Source organism: Electrophorus electricus, chromosome 10 (genome assembly GCF_013358815.1).
Source record: "Electrophorus electricus isolate fEleEle1 chromosome 10, fEleEle1.pri, whole genome shotgun sequence".
In the NCBI taxonomy this organism is placed as follows: Eukaryota; Metazoa; Chordata; class Actinopteri; order Gymnotiformes; family Gymnotidae; genus Electrophorus; species Electrophorus electricus.
The window spans coordinates 1,588,128-1,607,506 of record NC_049544.1 but is presented as its reverse complement, the minus strand read 5'-3'; the positions used below and the strand labels follow the sequence as shown (position 1 = coordinate 1,607,506).

The 19,379-nt window shown below is 38.5% G+C and overlaps 2 protein-coding genes across 3 annotated transcripts; both read right to left on the bottom strand.

Moving 5' to 3' along the window:
• Positions 1 to 976: 976 nt before the first annotated feature.
• wu:fe05a04 (zinc finger protein 628) lies at positions 977 to 6,837 on the bottom strand. The gene is made up of 3 exons (XM_027007210.2): positions 5,682 to 6,837; positions 3,996 to 4,939; positions 977 to 3,369 (listed from the first exon to the last, which is right to left on the bottom strand). The coding sequence occupies exons 1-3, from the start codon at positions 6,235 to 6,237 to the stop codon at positions 2,431 to 2,433; spliced, it is 2,439 nt and encodes an 812-aa protein (XP_026863011.2). The 5' UTR covers positions 6,238 to 6,837; the 3' UTR covers positions 977 to 2,430.
• A 5,480-nt stretch (positions 6,838 to 12,317) lies between these two features.
• Positions 12,318 to 17,948, bottom strand: LOC113575665 (zinc finger protein 782-like). Of its 2 annotated transcripts, none has more exons than XM_027007274.2 (5): positions 17,834 to 17,948; positions 16,756 to 16,932; positions 15,660 to 15,775; positions 14,912 to 15,055; positions 12,318 to 14,514 (listed from the first exon to the last, which is right to left on the bottom strand). In XM_027007274.2, exons 2-5 carry the CDS (start codon positions 16,901 to 16,903, stop codon positions 13,702 to 13,704), a joined length of 1,221 nt encoding a protein of 406 aa, XP_026863075.2. In that variant the 5' UTR covers positions 16,904 to 16,932; positions 17,834 to 17,948; the 3' UTR covers positions 12,318 to 13,701. The 2 variants fall into 2 exon arrangements, with proteins under 2 accessions (XP_026863075.2, XP_026863076.2); XM_027007275.2 differs by lacking the exon at positions 17,834 to 17,948 and adding an exon at positions 17,108 to 17,789.
• Positions 17,949 to 19,379: the final 1,431 nt, after the last annotated feature.

The following is a 19,379-nucleotide window of genomic DNA, read 5'->3' as shown; positions in this document are numbered from 1 at the left end:
ATTGTTTTGGCTACCCCGATCTTAGACAAAAGAAGCATATGCGCATATATCAATTTGTTAAAGCCCTATGCTCAGAATGTGTTGGTCTCCTCTATTTCCTTGTGATCATCAAGGTATGGCTGGTTTTTACCAATGTTTTTGTAGAAATTTTCTGTAATTGTGACACCACTAACATACTCTGTGAGAAAGTTCTCTTTTTGCCAGGATGCTTCATGCTATCAAAGTGTTATTATTCCATACTCCTGTTCTTGCAGTGCCTGACTTCTTGCGTCCATTTATATTAGAGGTTGAGTCTAGTGGCTAAGGCACTGGTGCTGTCCTCATGCAGGATGCCCAAGGCTTAGAACACCCGGTGTTATTTCTCAAAGTAATTTGTAAAGCACCAATTGGTGTACAGTACCATAGAAAAAGAGACACTTGCACTGCAGAAATTTGAAGTCTATATTGGCGGAAGTTCTCAGCCGATTCCGGTATATACTGACCATAATCCCTTGGTCTTTTTTAGCCATATGGCAAATACAATATGAGGATATGGCAAATACAATATGAGGAATGAAGGAATGATGCAGTGATCCTAGGCATGTAGCCTGAACAGGTAGCTAAGCCTGCAACTGTGGAGACTAGAATGTTAAGTGATGCAGCTAAAGTACCTGTGGAGTCTGATCCAAAAAGAGTGTATCCTCTTATGCACAGTTAAATGAAGGTTGAAGAGAAAATTCAGTCTCCAAAGATTGATATGTTAAGGCTACAAAAGGAAGCATCTATTGAGGATTGTTGTGCATCTGTATCCTGTATGAATGTAGGCAGGAGAGGGCTTCCTTCAGCACTGATGTTCGTTCTGTCAAGCCAGACCTGGTGTAATAAGATTCTACAGAAGCTAGGTATGGGTGTCCCTTCCACAGGTGGATCTTAAACACAAGATGATGAAAAAAAACCTTACGAGCCATATCTTTATTAGAAGACGCTGGAAAGACATCATTCCATGGTGATTCTACTTCCACTTCGATCACTAATAAAATTAAGTCAGTAGAAATATTAGACCAGTGTTGAAGCTTCACATATAATCCACCACTTATGATGCCCACTGATGTGAAAATGTCAAACTCGTTTTGTACAAATAATTACTATTCGCTTTAGATAAAAGTGTCAGCTAAATGCTGTAAATGTCATTCTTGCTGTTCTTTAGAAGACAGCCTGCTGACACATCTGCATTTTATGCTTTCCTTACAAATCATGCCAAGTTGTTTTTGACTATTTACAGTTAAAGGTACATGTAAAGATATTAACTGGCTAATTGCAAAGGGTTCCTGAATTGACTCTAAAGTATTGCAATATCCAAGTATATTAAAGTATAATTACTATATTTGTGACTACATGACCATGACTCATTAGCACCAAGCACACGGCTGAGCACTGAGCAGCTGTTTTATTTCATCCCACTTCAAATAATAAGTGAAAATAAATTCAGGATGAATTGCACTCTTGCTTTACTGTTTACAGAAACAAGACACAATAAAAAGAAAATAATAAAATCAATTTACCCTGAAGACTTTAACCTGAATAAGTATTTGTTAGAAAACAACAAAATTAGGGTGTAGTGGTACTGTCCTGATATTACACCTCTAAATGCACATCTATTTAAAATTAAATGCCATCTCATTCTACCTTAAAACAACATGCTCAAATGGACCCTGTCTACAATTAAGTAAAATTTAAATATTTTAGGGATATCCAAACAGCATCATAAAGACAATATGTACTCATTTGTTTGCATACCCAGTAAACAGTTTTCAACCTTAACTTTCTGATTCTCTGCTTTCTTAGTTAAAGACTAATACAGATCTATGCTGTATTACCCAACACAACATGTACAGCATAACATAAGCATTTCCAGAAACACCTAATAAGATGACATAATACATTAATAAGTAATAACCTCTAATTGTGTGTTGTGGCACCTACAATCATACATTCTGCATAACACCATGAAAAGAACAAAGAGTTATGCAAAGTCAAAAGCATTTGTCCTGCACCAAAGTAACCCGCTCCATTCATTCAAGTTTATTTGGACCAAGATTACGTGTCATAGCCATGTAACTAGGTCTACTCATTTGCATGGCAAACTAGGATGGGCAAACTGGGTGGGCAAGGGAAATTACCAGTGAACACAGACGAAATAGGGTAGCTAAAACAGACAGGCATTGATTGTTCTATGTGTTGGACCAGGTCTTCTTCCAGATCTTTTCCACAAGTCTTGCACTCTGTGGACCATGTCTGATCTGTCACTGATCTCCACTTCTGTATTACTCCAACCTATGTCTCTTACTCTGCAGCAGGGTTCTGTACCTTTTCCGCTTGGTCTTCTGACTGGAGTTCATCTGTCTTAAGCGACTGCAAGTCAGATGATGTCTGAACAAATTACTATTTGCTTTAATGTTCTTCACATGGTTCCTTTTTTATTCCTGATTTATTTTCTGAAGATCCAAAGCCAGGACTATAGGGCCCCATTATTGCAGCACTAAGAAAATTGTTCTCCACTTTCAACAGGGCACCACTTCTCATTTCCACAGTTTCTAGTATGGAGTTACCATTCTCCAGTCTTGACTCTATTTGCGTTGTGCAGTCATCGCCTGTCTGCCTCATAACTTTCACTAAGCATACCGGCGTCACTGGATTGCACAGTCCTGAGGTGCTCAACCTTTGTTGATGTGGCTTTATCTCATCAACACATGCTTTATTCTGCATAGTGTTCAAGATCTCTAGGCTTGACAAAACATTCTTGTTAGGCTCATTTTTTGTGTTCAACTGTGAAATGTTTAATGTCTGTTTTGATTCAAAAGCACACACTGCTTTTTCCTTTGCCGCTGTGCGTATCATTACTGGGCTAGATACACTCTGCTCATGTAATACTGTCCATCTCATTTTATTATCCTCAGTAGTCAAAGGTATCAAAATATTTGCACCAGGGGCTTTGATGCTTTGTAGCAGAACTGATTTGTCTGAACCGGCACTCACAGCATTACTGGTAGAGGTTACTGGAATATTATTGGCATGTGGACTTGACAGGCTTTTATCTGAAACCTCTGGAGAGGCCACAAGATTTGGAGGATTCTGAGTACACTCTGAAGTGGGTGTTGCAGGTACGGGCAGAAACATCACCAGGGGGACACCAGGAAGAGGTTTTTTATCCAGAGTGAGTGTCCACATACCTTTAGAAGACTTTGTTTGGTTATTTACAAGGGGAACTGGGTGCATTTGCTGTGGAATGTCTTTCTGAGTTTCTTGAGTAACTATTTGGAGGTCCTTGCTTTTAGGAGCAATAGTACTTTTCTTCTTCTTTGACATTGGCTTTGGTTTCTTCATAGCACCCTGTAAATGACATGGTCATTTTATTTAGCTCACTTCAGAAACACTGAGAAGTTACATATTGATTGCTGCAATTAGATCCAAATCCATTTTTTAATGTTATCAAATATTTATAATCATTTAGTTAAGTATAGTCCAACTGCTTTTTTTGCAGAATGAATGACATTAGTTTTATGGTTTTTGAAGATTTAAATAATTACGCCACTGGACTGTGTTTAAATCCACTAAGTAGGTGCAATGGAGCAACACATTTCTCTTTTATAGGCATCACTGAGATTTTGCTATATGCTATTATACATAATGGACATTGATAATTTAAATAAGGTATCTGTAGGTACCTGTAGAAAAACAGTAACCCTACTCTCTAAATAAAAAGGTTTTCAACTGTAGTCCTGGGGCTCCACTGCCCTGCAGTTTCCGGCCCACCTGATAATTATCATTTGTGCAAGGAAAACTGAAAACTGTGCTGTGGAGCCCCAGAACCCCTGCTTTGACTATTACATATATTGCCTCAGAATCATTGACAAACATTCAGCCAAAGTGAGAAAACAAAGGCAGCTCTCAGAGTTTCAAAATGGTAAAAAGGAAATAAACAATATATTGCAATATCTAAGAATAACTATATTTACCTCTGGTGGGGTCATGACCCCACATGTTTTCAGGTGGCTGTCGAAAGCCTGCTGATGAGAGAAGCCCAGGCCACAATCCTTGCAGAGGCAAGGCCGTTGAGCTGCGTGCCCCCCCATGTGTGACATGAGCATGAGCGAAGAGCGAAAACCCATTCCACATTCGGAGCACCTCATCACCCTCTGATGGGTCCCAGCATGCTTCTTCAGTTCCTCTGAGCTGTCAAAGACTTGGCCACACTCCATGCACCGAATATCATTAGTCTTTGCAGGTGAGGCTGTCTGATGACCCCAGCACCCCGTGTCCATCTTGTGCTTCTCAAAATCACCTTGACTCTGGAAGATGACCAGGCAGGCCACACACTGGATGTGCTCCGGCTTGCACTCATGCCTGCTGTAGAGCGATGGCAGGCGGAAGTGGCGTTTGCAGCGCACGCAGGTGTACGGCAGAAGGCCCAGGTGATGGAAGCTGTGGCGCAGCAGGGAAACCTTTTTAGAGAATGCCTGGCCACAGTCTGTGCAAATGAAAACACCCTTCTCCGAGGTTTGACGGCAGAAACTGCAGTCGCAATTGGGGTAATGGTGGCCTTTCGTTTGTTGTTTGTGCTGTTGCACATGCTTTTTGCACTCCTGCATGCTACTGAAGATTCGTTTGCAGAAATCACACTGGTAAAACTCGTCCTCAAAGTGGTTGGTGTCCAGATGCTTCTGGAGGTCCTCCTTTGTTGCAAACGTAGCTGTACAAATGACGCAGTGGACAGAAGCCACTTGTGCGTGGGAGCGTAGGTGTGCACGATAGTTCACCAGGTGGCAGAACTGCTTGCCACATTCGGCACAACAGTAGGGCCGCACACCTGTATGTAGATGCAAGTGTTCCTGGAGGAGGAATGGCGTGGAGAAGGTGAGATTACACACATGGCAACGATGCTGTTCTGAGCCCTTCTGATCTGAAAAGAGAGAGAGGATGATGCAGCAAGTTAATCATTTTATTCTTTCAATAAATCAAGTCTTCACTAATACAAAGAAACCAAACTGAGTTACAACTGCCATGCACAAAGGGTTTAGGTTAATGTATTCCATATATCAAATTAGCAATCCCCAGATGTTAAACATTTAACTAAGCAAAACATCCAGTGTAAAGATATTTCAGAATTTGTCATTTTATTACTATTACTTAAGAACATCAGAGTTTCAAATAATGCCTTGGATGCCTGGTGTTATCCTTAGCTACAAAACTCAACAATTAGACCAAAATTGCATACGTTTTACAGATAATGTAAATAATTCTGTTAGTCAGGCACCTAAACGAGAACTGACTTATTAGCAAGAATGAATGAACGAATGAAGTTAGACTTGTACAGCTTTTACATCCAGTCAACGCACCCATGAACTGGAATTGTACATTTTAAAAAGATATTCAAGTTAGAGTTGCACAGGTTATATGATTTGTAGTCAATATAATACATTTAGAAATGGGACATATGGTTCACTACTAGGTAGAACTGTAGCAACTGCAGCATTACTATATTTTGCAGCACTAATTAACATCCTTAATTTTTTTATTGTCAGTCAGACCAATGAAATCAAAGGATGTTCATTTGCAATTAAAACATCAATTTTAGGGTTCATTATACTTTGCCTGTTACAAGTAAAATTACAATAACTGAGTGTAAATACAAATTCCCTTACCTGAAGAAAAAAAAAAATTCCCTTCTTCATCTTCTGTCAAATCATAATCGATATCATCTTCCTCTTCATTATGCACATCAAGATTGGTTATCAGATTTCTCTTTGAGCTTCTTATACTCGTGTCCCCTTCGTGCATTTTTCTCTTTCCATCTTCTGTGTTTGGATTCTCATCACTTTCATCATCATCATCTGCTCCCTTTCTTTTCTTTCCTCCTGCACATGCACCTTTTTCATCGCAAACAATATTGCTGTATCCCCCTGTAGTGGTGGACGCGGTGTCCGTCTGAGTTTTATCACCCTTAATCCAAGTGTCATGACTTCCTGGAGAGGGGCTCTGAAAGACACCATGCGTATTTTGACCCCCTAAAAGCCCCGTTTCCTCATCCACGTGGCTTTCTGTCGGCACGGGAGACCAGGATGTTGCTGTAGCACAAGGATCAGGATTTGAAGGTGAACTGTTTGTGTCAGGTGTTTCTTTCTGTTCTAACAGCTCGAAATCCCAGCTTGAAAATCCCAACTCTGTTAGCTGAATGTCAATAGTTAATTCTGAAGACATAACTTGATATGAAAATGAGAGGATCAATAGAAATTTATTGTACGCGTTGTTTTTGCATGCTCTTCTCTGTATCAGCGTGACAATAGTAAATTCTAATCTATTTCGTGAATATACATAATGTTACTGAGACCAGTTAACGTTGTCGAATAGTAATAGTAACCTAACAGACTAGTGAACAAAGAGCTAACATAACAGCTAGCTAGTTGAGCTAGCTATGTAGTTGGAAGAGCGTTTGTTAACCAAGTAACCTACTGGATAACTAACTACATTCTAGATTTCTACAAAACATCAAAATTCCAGATTTCGTGTCACGAATAGATATCCCGCATAACGTCGATAAGAAAGCGACAATATTTTAGCTATGCTACCGCAAACTGAAAATCTTGGGTTACCTCAGTGAGCTAGCTGGCTAGCCAATCATCTAGACAAAACGCTATCGTCTGCAAGTAGCAATACTACCGTTGCATAAATACTGGCGAGGAAACACACTATCGTAGTTAACGACAGTCCGCAGTGTAGGAAGCACCCGTGATCGAAAAGAAAACTACTTTAGGGGAAAGTCGAAGTACGGCAAAAACGAAGACAACCAGCTAGCGATGTGCTGTTTAGACCTCAAGCTTGCACAGCAGCTCGCGCCTCTCCGCGATGTTTCTCTTCCGGCTTTCCAGCGTCATCAGAGTTCATTCGTCAGATAGGTCAGTCCCTACTGGGCAAAGCACGCCACGCTGCTGTCACATAGCTGAAAGATAAACGTGGCCTGTGCAATTATTAGACTAACCTACATAATCGTACTCTGTAATATCTGTAAATATTCCATCAATATATGAACGTGACATTATATTGTATGCTTATTGTTTTGGGGTTTTTTTGTGAGTGGATTTGGGGCACTTAGATTCCACATGCACTGGTAGCACAATAAAATGCCCAGTTCCTGTGTATTCAGTCTTTTCCTCCAACTGCTGGGAAAATTTTAATTATAAGGAGAGTTAATTACTACAGGAAGGCCATCTAAAATCAAAATGTAAAATAAAATTAGGGAAATTATTATCTTTGTGGTCACTGTGGCCAGTAACACAGTGCAGTAATACCTCCTAACTGATAAATGCTCAGAAAACAAACAAATGGCAGAGAAAAAAAACCAAAACATTCTCATTCTCAACATATGTATCGAAAATAAACTGGGAGACACTGTCAGCTTCACTGCTCTACGTGGTGGCACCCACAGGTACTGCACCATCTGGTCTTATGGATTCCCTGTCCATTATTGTGCTCACGAGTAAAATCTGAATTTTAGCTGTGCAGAGCAACTTGGAAATGGCTTGGAAGTAAAGCGGTATAACATGCACTCTTATGGGCCGTGTTTTAAACATTATTTCTGTTTTCACAGAATCAGAAAAAATTATATATATATATATATATAATGAGAACATATTTATTAGTAATTCGGCTCTATATGTGAGTAGGAGAGATGCAACCAGATGTAAAGGGTTGACACCATCTGACACCGACAGCGTGCAAAAATTATACAGTGACGTGACACAATCAGCTAATTGCATCTTCTAGCATCATTTAGCGACTTCCAGTGCACATACTTTGGAGAACTGGAGTATCTACCAACCCACATACTGTGATATAAAAGAATCCTGTCTTTTTTTCTGTGGACTGCCTACATGAGAAAAACTAATTTAGCTCCTTTGTACATGTCACTAAGGGAGCCACTAGAATTATAACACCCCACCCATGTCTTGAAAACTACTTTTGTGAAAGTGCTCCTTTTTTGCCTCTGCTCTGTTGTTGGCTGAAAAGACCAGCACAAAAAAAAATGCCCCAGCCTCAGCAGAGCTGAGTGGATAAAGCTTGTTTATTGATGGAAATAATGGATACAATCAGCAATAACCTGTACATGTATACTAACCACTTTGTATTTGATTGTTTTTTCCAAATGTACATTGCAAAACAGAACTAGCCCTGAAACCTTTACTACAAGGGGGATCAATACCAACTGTTTGTGACAAAACTGCAAAAGAAAAGAATTATGATAGCACTAGCTAATGCTAACAGTTGTGGCACTATATATTTGTTAATACTATTAGTTTGTTTGTAAAATTAACTTTATTTTATCAATGTTTATGTAAAGTTATAGATGTGTTTCAGACAGCAAGAGCTAGGGACTGGCCAGCAGGTCATGTAGGTGCGGTGGCTGGCAGGTCCAGAGAGATGCATCGTCGTCTTGGGAACAGGGCGCAGCAGAGGCAACGCCCTGACGGCAGCAGGGTACAGCAGAGGTGGCGCACAAGAACACAGGTGGAAATACCCCTGGGAGCCCTTCTAGGCCAATACAGGGAACAGGTAAGGATTGGTTGGCTACAGAAGGGCCAGACTTAGGTGTGTCTTACATCAGGATAGGTACAACTCACATGATGGATTTATGACAAGATATTTTGCATGTTTCCTGAGAGAACTCCTTATCTTAGAGTGACTCCAAAGACATTTGTTTAACGACACCTGGTGCTTTGTGTCTCCCCTGGGAAATTCTCTATTCTCTCATGCTTCTGAAACATTAGGGAGAGGGCACAGTTCTGGTAACCAGGTATAAAGACCCACTCTGATCTTAGAATTGGATAGGTCTGGGACTGGGTAGCACTAGAACCATAACTACTACTGTGTTCAAGACAAACATTAGGTTTAAAAAAACAAAAAAACAAAACAAAAAAAAACCTCCCAACTTTAGCAACTCAAGGCGTAACAGTGCTCTCTAGTGGCTGACCTGTCTCATAACATCAACAAAAGGGACAGGAAGACGAGGGTGCATCAACACATGGCAGGGAATTACATGACAGGAAGAGAAAAGAAATTTAGATATCACTGGAAAGAGTTCCTTTATATGATGAATATGAGTCCCTGGGGAGGGAGGGAGGGAGGGAGGGAGGGAGGGAGGGAGGGAGAGAGAGAGAGAGAGAGAGAGAGAGAGAGAGAGAGAGAGAGAGAGAGAGAGAGAGAGAGAGAGAGAGAGAGAGAGAGAGAGAGAGAGAGAGAGAGAGAGAGAGAGAGAGATTTTCTGCATTCCTTACTCCTGCAAGGGAGGAGAGCTCCCATGCGCTAGACCTTCGGAACTATCATGGCTTATTTCATGCTCATGTCTAACAATTCACCCAAATAAGTGCTTAAATGATGAGAGAGAGAAAGATTAGCCAACATAATTTGCAATTTAAAATCAGATAAGAATGATTTAATCTCACTTTATGCAAATAAACACAAACCAAAGATGCAAAAATTCAGATGACATCATTGGAAAGGAGTTATTGTGTATTGTGCATGACAGTCTCTGTAAACACAGAGGGAGACGGAGGTGAACACAATGCAACATATTTACAACATTTACAAATTCAGCAAAAAAAGGCTTCATGTATATAATAACACAACCTGAAAATTAAAGAAACCAGTAGAAAGGAGTTGGTCTCTGCAAACAGAGAGGGAGAATAAGATGGTTTTGTTCCAAGATGTAACATTTACAAATTCCACTATGATTTAATCTCACCTTCTGTTGCATAATCTGGATCCAACAGAAGCACAAATGAAATTAAGTAGTATAAATCAACATTTTGCTTATATATATATATGTGTGTGTGTGTGTGTGTGTGTGTGTGTGTGTATATATATTTATTTATTTATTTAACTTTTTTTTTTTTTTTTTTTTTTTTTTTTTTTTAGTGATTTTTATTACCTTGTCCAGTCTTGGCCTGGTTATTTCAAAGTCTCAAATGACATTTAAAGAGAGAGCAAAGGATTAAAAATAGCATTTACGGTACTGTATGTATAGACACTGAATTTTAAAGATTTCTTCACACCTTTAAGACAAATGCAAGAGTCAAAGAGAGAAAAAGAAAGAAAGGTTTTTACATCTTAAAACCACAGAAATACACAGTAAAATCGACCTTTAATCTTAATCTTTAGTGTAGCAAAAACAGACATTTAGAAATTACTAAAGCAGTAGGCCTGAACAAATATGATCTAAGGTACATTAGATGGATTTTACACTAACTAGGTATTCCCACAGAATGTGATCCACAAATTATTTGTGGAATGCAAATAAGAAAATAACATGGATGACAATATCAACAATTAACAATATTGAACCCAGCCAGGGTACTAAGGTTCTCAGCATGAACAGGGCACAAATTCAGGTCCAGTTGTTGATTAGTGACACTGAACATGTATGCCTGGATTAGGGAAAGAATTTCCAAAATTTATTGAAGCTCAAAAAACAGGTGGACAGCAAAAAGGCTGAGGCTCAATTTTTTTCTGTCACTTTACATTTTGTCACAGTGTTTCTTAATTGTAAACAAACAAACAAACCAGAATGTGTAAATGAAGAACAATAAAGAAGAATGTCTTGAGCTCAACAGTATCCTTGTACAGAAACTTTGGCCCATATCTCATCAAGAAGTAATCAGCATTCATTATTCTTGTAATATTTTGAGGGCAGATCATATAAATGTGTGGAATGATGTACCTCTTCTGACAACCAATCTTCAAACTGCACCGTTTTGTTTTAGTACTAGTTAGGAAATAAGATCTGGACTTTTTGGGTTCCCCAACTGCTGTGTTGCTTCTGTCCTACAGAAAGGTTAAGTTTCACCACAACAGTATTTTTTAGTAAACTGAAGCAGGTTGTTCTGCTTTCCTCCTGTAATTTTCACTATCCAGTCCTCGCTGAGGAAAAGCTACCAAACAAATGCTACCACACCCACACCTCGCTGTTGGAATGGTATTTGTTGAGGAATAAGCCATTTAACATTTTGGCCAAAAACCTACTTTTTTTTTTTTTTGTCTCATCTGACCACATTTTAGCTGGATCAATCTGATACCTTCTTGCACACTCCAAACCCAGTAAAAATATGGCATTTTAGTGTATGTGTAAAAATGACAAAGCAATTGTTTAGACATACCTTTAGCAGACTGTGTGCTAGAGTGGTACTAAGAAGCAGCTCCATATTTCTTGTATCGTCCACCCAAGAGATTGTTTAGTGTGGAGTTTGGAATACCGGGTACAATGTAGATTTCCTTGCCATGCCAGCTCCCTGGACCATTACAAAGTCTAAAGACGAAGAAGACCACGGAATCTGTTTAACTGTGAAGAGAAGGGAAAATTGGGGGAAATTAAAACAATAAGATAATTCTAATAATTTGAAATATTGTTATATACCATTTGAAATAAACTATATAATCACAGGCATGTTTTTAGAGTGCATTATATTTGGCCTTTTTGTATCATTCTGAATGAAAACAAAGTAAAATGCCATCTAAAAGTTTCCTTTTTTTGCAGGGACATGCTTAACTGTTGTGGTTGTACTAATCGCACAGAATCAGTTACCTTTAACACGCTATTAGTGTCAGAGTATTGTATTAAAAGGTCCAGTTAGATGATAGTTTACTCAACTTTTGAGAAGAAATAATTTTACTGTGCTTTTTAAATGTCAGGCAGCGGCCGAGCAGAAAATAATCTTATATCACAGCTTTCATCTAGTCCACTTAAACTACATTCTAAATACATCTGTAAGAAACAATACTCTTAAAAATAGCTTTGTTTAGTTCTGTTGAACGCTACAGGAGTGAACTTTATAAAAGGCTTTACAGAGAGACTTTAAAAAGTCAGTACAAGTCCTACACATGCTGTTTTAGCAGTAGAGCAGTTCTGGCCCATTGCAACCTGGACTGCCTACATACATGCTTGCACAAGATCAATAACTCCCACCTTTTGCATCCATAGGTGGTCAAAAATTATTTTGCATACAGTAAATGTTTTAGGTAACTGATAAATGAGGTAATTTGCTTGGAGTTGTACCACTGTGCTGGAGGAAAAAGGTCTCTTACACAAATGACAATCTTTCATACTAAGCACTAATTACCAGATACAATTCCATGAGGAATGAATAAATGGAAATAGGCCAGAAATACATTAGTTTCTTTGTGAAAATGTATAAAAGCAGCCAACTTTGCATTCTGCACTCAGCTAAAAGTGTGATAAAGTAAATATGCAGATTAGTTTGATTATGAAGTATGGTATATGATAACAGCACTCATTCTGCAGCAGCCTTTAAGGCAGGCCTTCTTTAATTTTAAACAGTTTAGCCAACAATGGGGACATATTACAACGAAGAAACAGACACAGTAGGATACATTTTTTTTGTCATAAAAAAGTTTGTGAATCTCTAATGTATAGACAAAAACTCATTAAAACATAATGGACCATTATAACTATTTAAACTAAATCAAGTCAGAGTGAACAGTTTTGTTGACAGAGCAAAACAATGAAAATGTACTTGTTTGAAAGCTTCAGGCTTGATAACACTGAGGCAAAACCAAGTCAATTTCTTCAGATGCATCAATATATCAAAAACAACTGAAACTATACTATGTATTTTGTTTCTTAGGATTAAAAAAAATATTACTATGATAAATCAAGAGGCATCAAGCTCTCCAGACAGCCCTTTCAAAATCTAGGTGTTGTAGTTACAGTATCCATGACTCCATTTTTTTGTGTGTAACACCAAGATTTTGACATGAGGATACTATATACAGATTTTCAGAGTACATTCAACAATCTCAAGTTATCATAGCAATACCAACATTGGTAAAAGTTCAAAGAATTACATATTACATCTTTACAATTAAAAGTTAGTTCTTACAAATTTGTTAAACAAGTCATCTGGATAGAAAAAAACGAATTTCAGTTCGTTTCCACAGCCACATGTCCATATGCATAATTTTCATTTATGCTCCAACTCATTTTGCTCAATCACCATAATTAAAAATTATAACAAAGTTCTCAAAACTTTAGTTTTTTTCCTTTCCTTTTTTTTAAAGGACAGGGGCATTATTCAGGCATTCTCTTATTACAAATGTCAATGTTTATCTCTACTTTTATCCAGTACTAATGCCTTTGTGGTACTACAGAAAATGAAATCATTTTCTAATGAATCAGGTCAATGCTTGTCCTTAGAAAACCAGAAACACCAACTCTAATCATGTAAATTACCACCTGGCATCACACATTTCTAAAAAATAAATGTAAAAACATTAATCCACTCTTGATATTCATAAAAAAGACAAAGTATTCAAATAAAAGCCAATGCAAAGCCTTTCACTTTACGTGAACTTTTTTGAGGTTTATGACCCTAATAGTCTGATGTGTATAATCTATTGTTTTGATTATCCTATATATTTCAAACTGTGGCCTGAAGCATATACCATGCCACCAGTAATAAACATATCAGGATGACATGAGGAAGCCACATGTGGCTTATTGGGTTTCAGGTTCCACAAAAAAACCCTCAGTTTTGACAGTCTCACACAAACAATTTCAACCCTGCCACCCTAAATTTGTCATTCTATTAAGATCACTTCAAAAATCTTGAAACCCTAATCCCTAAATATAGAACCCTGGGCATCTTCCAATCTGAATTATCTTTTTCCACGGCCAGTTGGCTTTTCTTCCTGTTTGTCATGGGTCTGTTGATGGGCTTTTAGGTTGCTTTCTCTGCCGAAGCTCTTGCCACAGGTTGCACAGGAGTACCGGCCAGCTGTGTGGGCCCGAGCCATGTGGGCCTCCAACTGCTCAGGTCGGTTGAAACTCTCTTCGCACTCTCCACACGGGTAAGGCTTGCGCTGGGTGTGCTTCTCTTTCTTATGAGCCCGCAGTTGCGCCAGCACTGGAAAAGTGAGGTCGCATTCTGGGCATGGGATTTTGCGAGAGGGTGGAGGAGTAACTTTTGCTTTCTTGCCCTCCACTTTCTCCTCCTCGACTTTGAGCTCGTGCGATGATTTTGGTGGTCGCCCTCGCCTGGCTCCCATCTTGGCCTTTGGTTCATCCACAACTGGTGGCGGGGAGACAGCCTCTGAATGGTTGCTTGCCCCAGGCTCTGCTGTCACTTCCGTTTCTTCCATCTTGGTTCGTTTTTGTTTCTTTTCTCCAGCTGCTGCAGTCTCAGCTTTTGGAGGTCTCCCACGCCTCTTAACTGGGGCACTGCCATTGCAGTGCTGGTTGCCTGCGTGGTTTTCCTGGTGTTGCAGGAGCTCAGACTCCTCCTCAAAGCCCCTGCCACATTTGCCACATCGGTGGGTCTTGGCAGGATCATCTACATCCTCTCCTTCTTGGCGCACAGGGTGCTGGGCCAAACGGTGGTTGCGTAGAAGTGCTGGGCTTCTGAATGTCTCATTGCATTCTTTACACACAAACTGACGCTCAGGACACACCTGCCGTCTGTGCGTCGTCAACTAGGGACACCAAAAAGCAAAGTAGGTTTCACGATTAAGTTGATTTTCAGTAAGAGATAGCAACTAATTGATTGTAACATTGATGATACTCATAAAATAGTTTAGCACTGTCAGGTGAAATGAAAAGCAAATGGAGCTGACAGCTATAGGCTGTCTCAATGCATAGTGAATGAGCACCTCATACCTTTTCATCTCACAGATATAGCAAATAAGAAGGAAAATAAATCTTTCCAAAAGAGAACATTTAAGAACATATAAATTTTATATTGGTTGAACCATCACATGGAATTCTAACAGCAGAGAAATATGAGCTGGCAGGTTTCTACACACCTTCACTAGCACTTATATGAACAATAACGAACAGTTTATACAGCTTTAGAATGATTCACTCACTGACCTCAGAGAATGTACGGAAGCTCTCTTGGCAGTGTGCACATTTGAAGGGTTTGTCTTCCTTGTTGTGAGTGGACTGATGGTGTGTTAATTCCTCAGAAGACGGGAATGTGCGGTCACACACATAGCAGGTGAAGAGTGTGTCGCACTATATATACAGAAATACAGCTTTTTAATTATATTATAAAAAGACTCGCAGGCAACCATTTCACAGAGCAAAAACTGGAAACTGTTGAGCATTGCGACTGCCTGGCACTATCAATTTGCATGCTGAGGCAGAACAAGACAAAGCTTCCCTTAGCCAAGAGAATGACAGCAAACAGCACATACAAGTACTGCAAATTCAGTTCTTTAAACTGTTATGTCCTAGATTTTAATCTTGTGTTTAATACACATCTTATAACATTGCTCAAGGTCTGTGTTGCCCAAATGGTAATGTTACCTTATCAGCTGTATTTACTGATGCACCCTAAATTCATGGCATTCATAAATGATGCCAAATCAAACATTTCTCCATAAATTTAATGAGATTAAATTGTAAGGCTCTTTACATTGACGGCATTTGGAAGACACTCTTATCCAGGGTGAATTACATATTTATCAGTATAACAGTACATGTGCTCCATTGGAATTGAACCCATGACATCTCTGCATAATAAGAAGAAATCTGAAATATCTAAAGCCAAGATGACCTTCATAGCTGAATACAAATATGAGAAAGTGGGGGGTAGGGGGACACTCTAAAAAGTAACCTGTTGCAACTGCTGTTTGTATTCTTCACGATGGCTCTTCTTCATATGCCTCTCCTTGGCTTTAGCATTACAGAAGGTGATAAAGCACTGGAAACACTGCAGGCTCTCATGCTGGTCTGTGCATTGAGAGGAAAAGTCAAATTTAATAATGAATATAAATGTATGCCTTTGTAAGTAACATTGTACAACTACAGTCAGTTAATCACCCGTTTTCAAACAAATGGTATTACCTACTGCTTTCTAAATGACCAAAGACAAGATCAAGTTCAACTACAACTTCAGTATAGTATGTAAATCAATTCCAACCACCACAATTTTTATGTTGCACCATGGTCCTGGAGGAACATTGTCTCGTTTTTGTTGTGTACTTGTATATAGCTGAAATGACAATAAAATCTCTTGAACTTGAACTTAAGGTGAATTTAAAAAAAAACTAATTTCAAAACAAACAAACAAAAACAAACAAACAAAAAACAAACAAGATTAACACTTGTTACCAGTCTATTCAATTTATTTTAAAGGCCTGCCCGGGATTCAACTGCTTAACCTTCAGTTAGGTTAATAAAATTATTAAGTGAGCACAACAGAACAGGTTTGCTGAGGCTACTTAAATATTAACCTGTCATTATTCAAACCTAGCTGTTTTTAACACCCTACATCCTTTCATTCTGACATCATAACTACCTAGTTACATATGTAGGATATGTATATAAATTTAAAAGTTCATCAGAGTTAGGTTTATTATACAGTATATTAATCTTTTTGTTTAATAACACCTGTATAAAGTGCAAAAGCCAGTAATCATTACCCATCCTCCCTGTATAATGCTATAGTAAGCATTATGATGTATACTTTTTCTACTAATAATTTTGGTAACCCAGTAATGTAATGCCATAAAATTGTAAAAAACAAAACAAAACAAAAAAACATGAGGCCAAAGCGAACTTGCACAGAAGCATCATATCCCATTAAACATTTTACTGTAGAAAAATTCTACTACAGCCTATTTAAAAAAACATAAAAAACCAAACCAACCTTAAACCAGTAGTTAACAATTTCACTGCTTCACATGTTAAGTTAACGCTACATCTCTTACATGACTGAATGCCAGTAGCTGGTGGAGGATCCTGAATGATGATTGTGGTGAATGGCTCTTCTGCTTTTTCATGTTCCAATTCAGCAGGCGTAGCAGTCTCTCCTCCTCCCATCACAATTTCCTCTATCTTCAGTATATCAGAGTCCATTTTGAAGACTTGGGATATCTATATTGTTTCTGCAGGAAGAAAAATAAAGAAATGGCACCGATTAGAAAAGGCAGACACCTAGCTCGTTTTAAAACTTGTCAGTCCTGCTTCCAAACTGTCAATGTCAGCTAACGCTAGTTGGCTATCTTTATTCAACAACAAATCAGAGTATTTAGCTATAGGGAAAAATAAAAAGAAACTCACCACCACGTTAATCTGTCCTTTATATACCCAGCTAGTAGCTAAATAACTAAATTGAGTTTGATAATCCCGCGTCGCGAGAATACTGCAGCGGCATAATGACGTTAGCTAGCTGGCTAGATAGCATGGCTAACAGTCAAATTAGCTAGCTGGCTATCTAAAACATGAGGCCGCAAAAATAGCTGGCTAGCACTATGGGAAACCTCATGTAACGTTATTATGGAAAAATAAGACGATCTGTTAAAATGACCATCCAAAGAAGCACGACACTGGTGGCAATGCAATGCCGCTTGCCAACATACATCGGCTAAATAGCTAGCTAGCCAACAAACCGAGGGCCCGACTAATGTGGCCTTCGCTCGGCTACACTCAATATTAACGTCCTTCAGCGCTGCTATCACAAACTGTGATATATCAAATTATGTCCCAAATAAACTAAACGGTTTGCCAGATGGCTAACTGGCTACAGAGCTAGTTATGTGAGTGTGTTCTTGTCAAAACAAACAACCGTCTCTAGCTGCATTAGATAGCTAGTTAGCTAGGTTAGCCCGCTGGCTCGCTGCTAACTTATCCAATACTCTTCGAGGTTAAACTTGCAGTTGACCAACATGGGTTAGCCAGCACGTAAGCCTGAATTCAAGCAAACATTCCCTATAACATTAGACGCAAACACGCCTACAACGGCAAAAATAACCGACGCAAACCAGCGGGACAGTACAAATACCTTACCTTGTTATAGCTGCACTTTCATGGAGGGAAAACACCACCAGCTAGTCATGCAAATGGACGTAAGAGGGGGGCGCAAGTGGGTTACAAACGTTTACCCACTGAAGCAGCGTCCAGCCCGCTACAGACGCTGAGATAAGAGGTTTGTATCTGAACGAACAGTCGCTCTCTGAATGAGAGGAACATACACAAAACACACCAGGCTGCAGCAGCTGTGGTTCAACTTCAAGTCTCCCTTTTGTTGGTTTTATGCGACATTGCACTACAGGCCTGTTTCCAGGGCTGCGCGTACTTTGTACTTGGTTTGCTATAATTTCAACAAGCTTCTTTATCTCTGCTTTAATACCTGGCATTGCAAACCAATGATCAGCACAAAAGATTAGTTGGTGTTTTATTTATTTATGTTTCTGTTTAAAAAATGTTTTCATGTGGTCACATCCATTTCAAATGTGACAAGATTGACAGTATTGTTGTGAATGATGTACTTCAGAGCCTATAAAACCTAACTTAGCCTAAAAAAGAATTATAAAGCCTAAAATAAAATCTTTATTTAACACAAAATGTAATTTAACACAAAATGTATGTATAAAACAAATGTACAAATATAAACATTGGAAAAAATGAAATAATGATAGTATGAAATAATGATAGTATCTTTATCTATAGTTTTAAAATAAATTTTCATATTAGCATTTATATGACACTTTGATCCAAAGCAACTTACAATTATGACTGAGTAAAATTTGAGTAATTGAGGGTCTTTCTCAGTAGCCCAAAAGTGGCAACTTGGTAGTGGTGGGGCTTGAACCAGCAACCTTGCAATTACAGGTCAAGTACCTTAACCACAGAGACACCACCACCCGAGCAGTAATAATAATGCTTCAGTTGACTAAATGTTCAGTTGACTAAATGTTGAAATATAAAACTATTGGGATTAACCATGAGCACAGTGTACCCACTTCATATCATCAGAATGGATGGAGCACACACTCAGTTCTGCCTCTTCCCCTTTCTTTGGTACAGATATTAGATAGACCTTCAGAAAACTCTACAATTTTTTGTTAAATACAATTAACAAAAAATAAATAAAAGCCTAACAATATTTCTGATAGAACTAAAGCTATATATACTTTGTGATAGGTCTTGCAAATTGTTACATGTGGCTTCCTCTATTGCACAATGTGCTAACGACAAATTAACTGTAAATTAACAAACCCTTAGATAACCATAAACATTCTTTTAGTCCTAATTTTCTTAGTTTTTTAAATGCAATTTGTGCTTTCACTTTTAGATTTCAGTCTTCTTACATATGATATTGTTAGCTGCTGATTTTGCTCTCACTTGTATTTAGTTGCTAGTTTTAGGCCAAATAACAATGACCAAGTAAATGTTGAATTTTTAACATCTGCAAGGATTTGCTTCGACAGAGAACCTTTAAATACACTTGTTCGGCCAAGACTTTAGCTTATAGCTGTAAAACATCTTAAAAATTTTACCAGACTTGACAAACTTCCAGATTTAAGAGGCAATAGGGTAAGAATAATCCGAA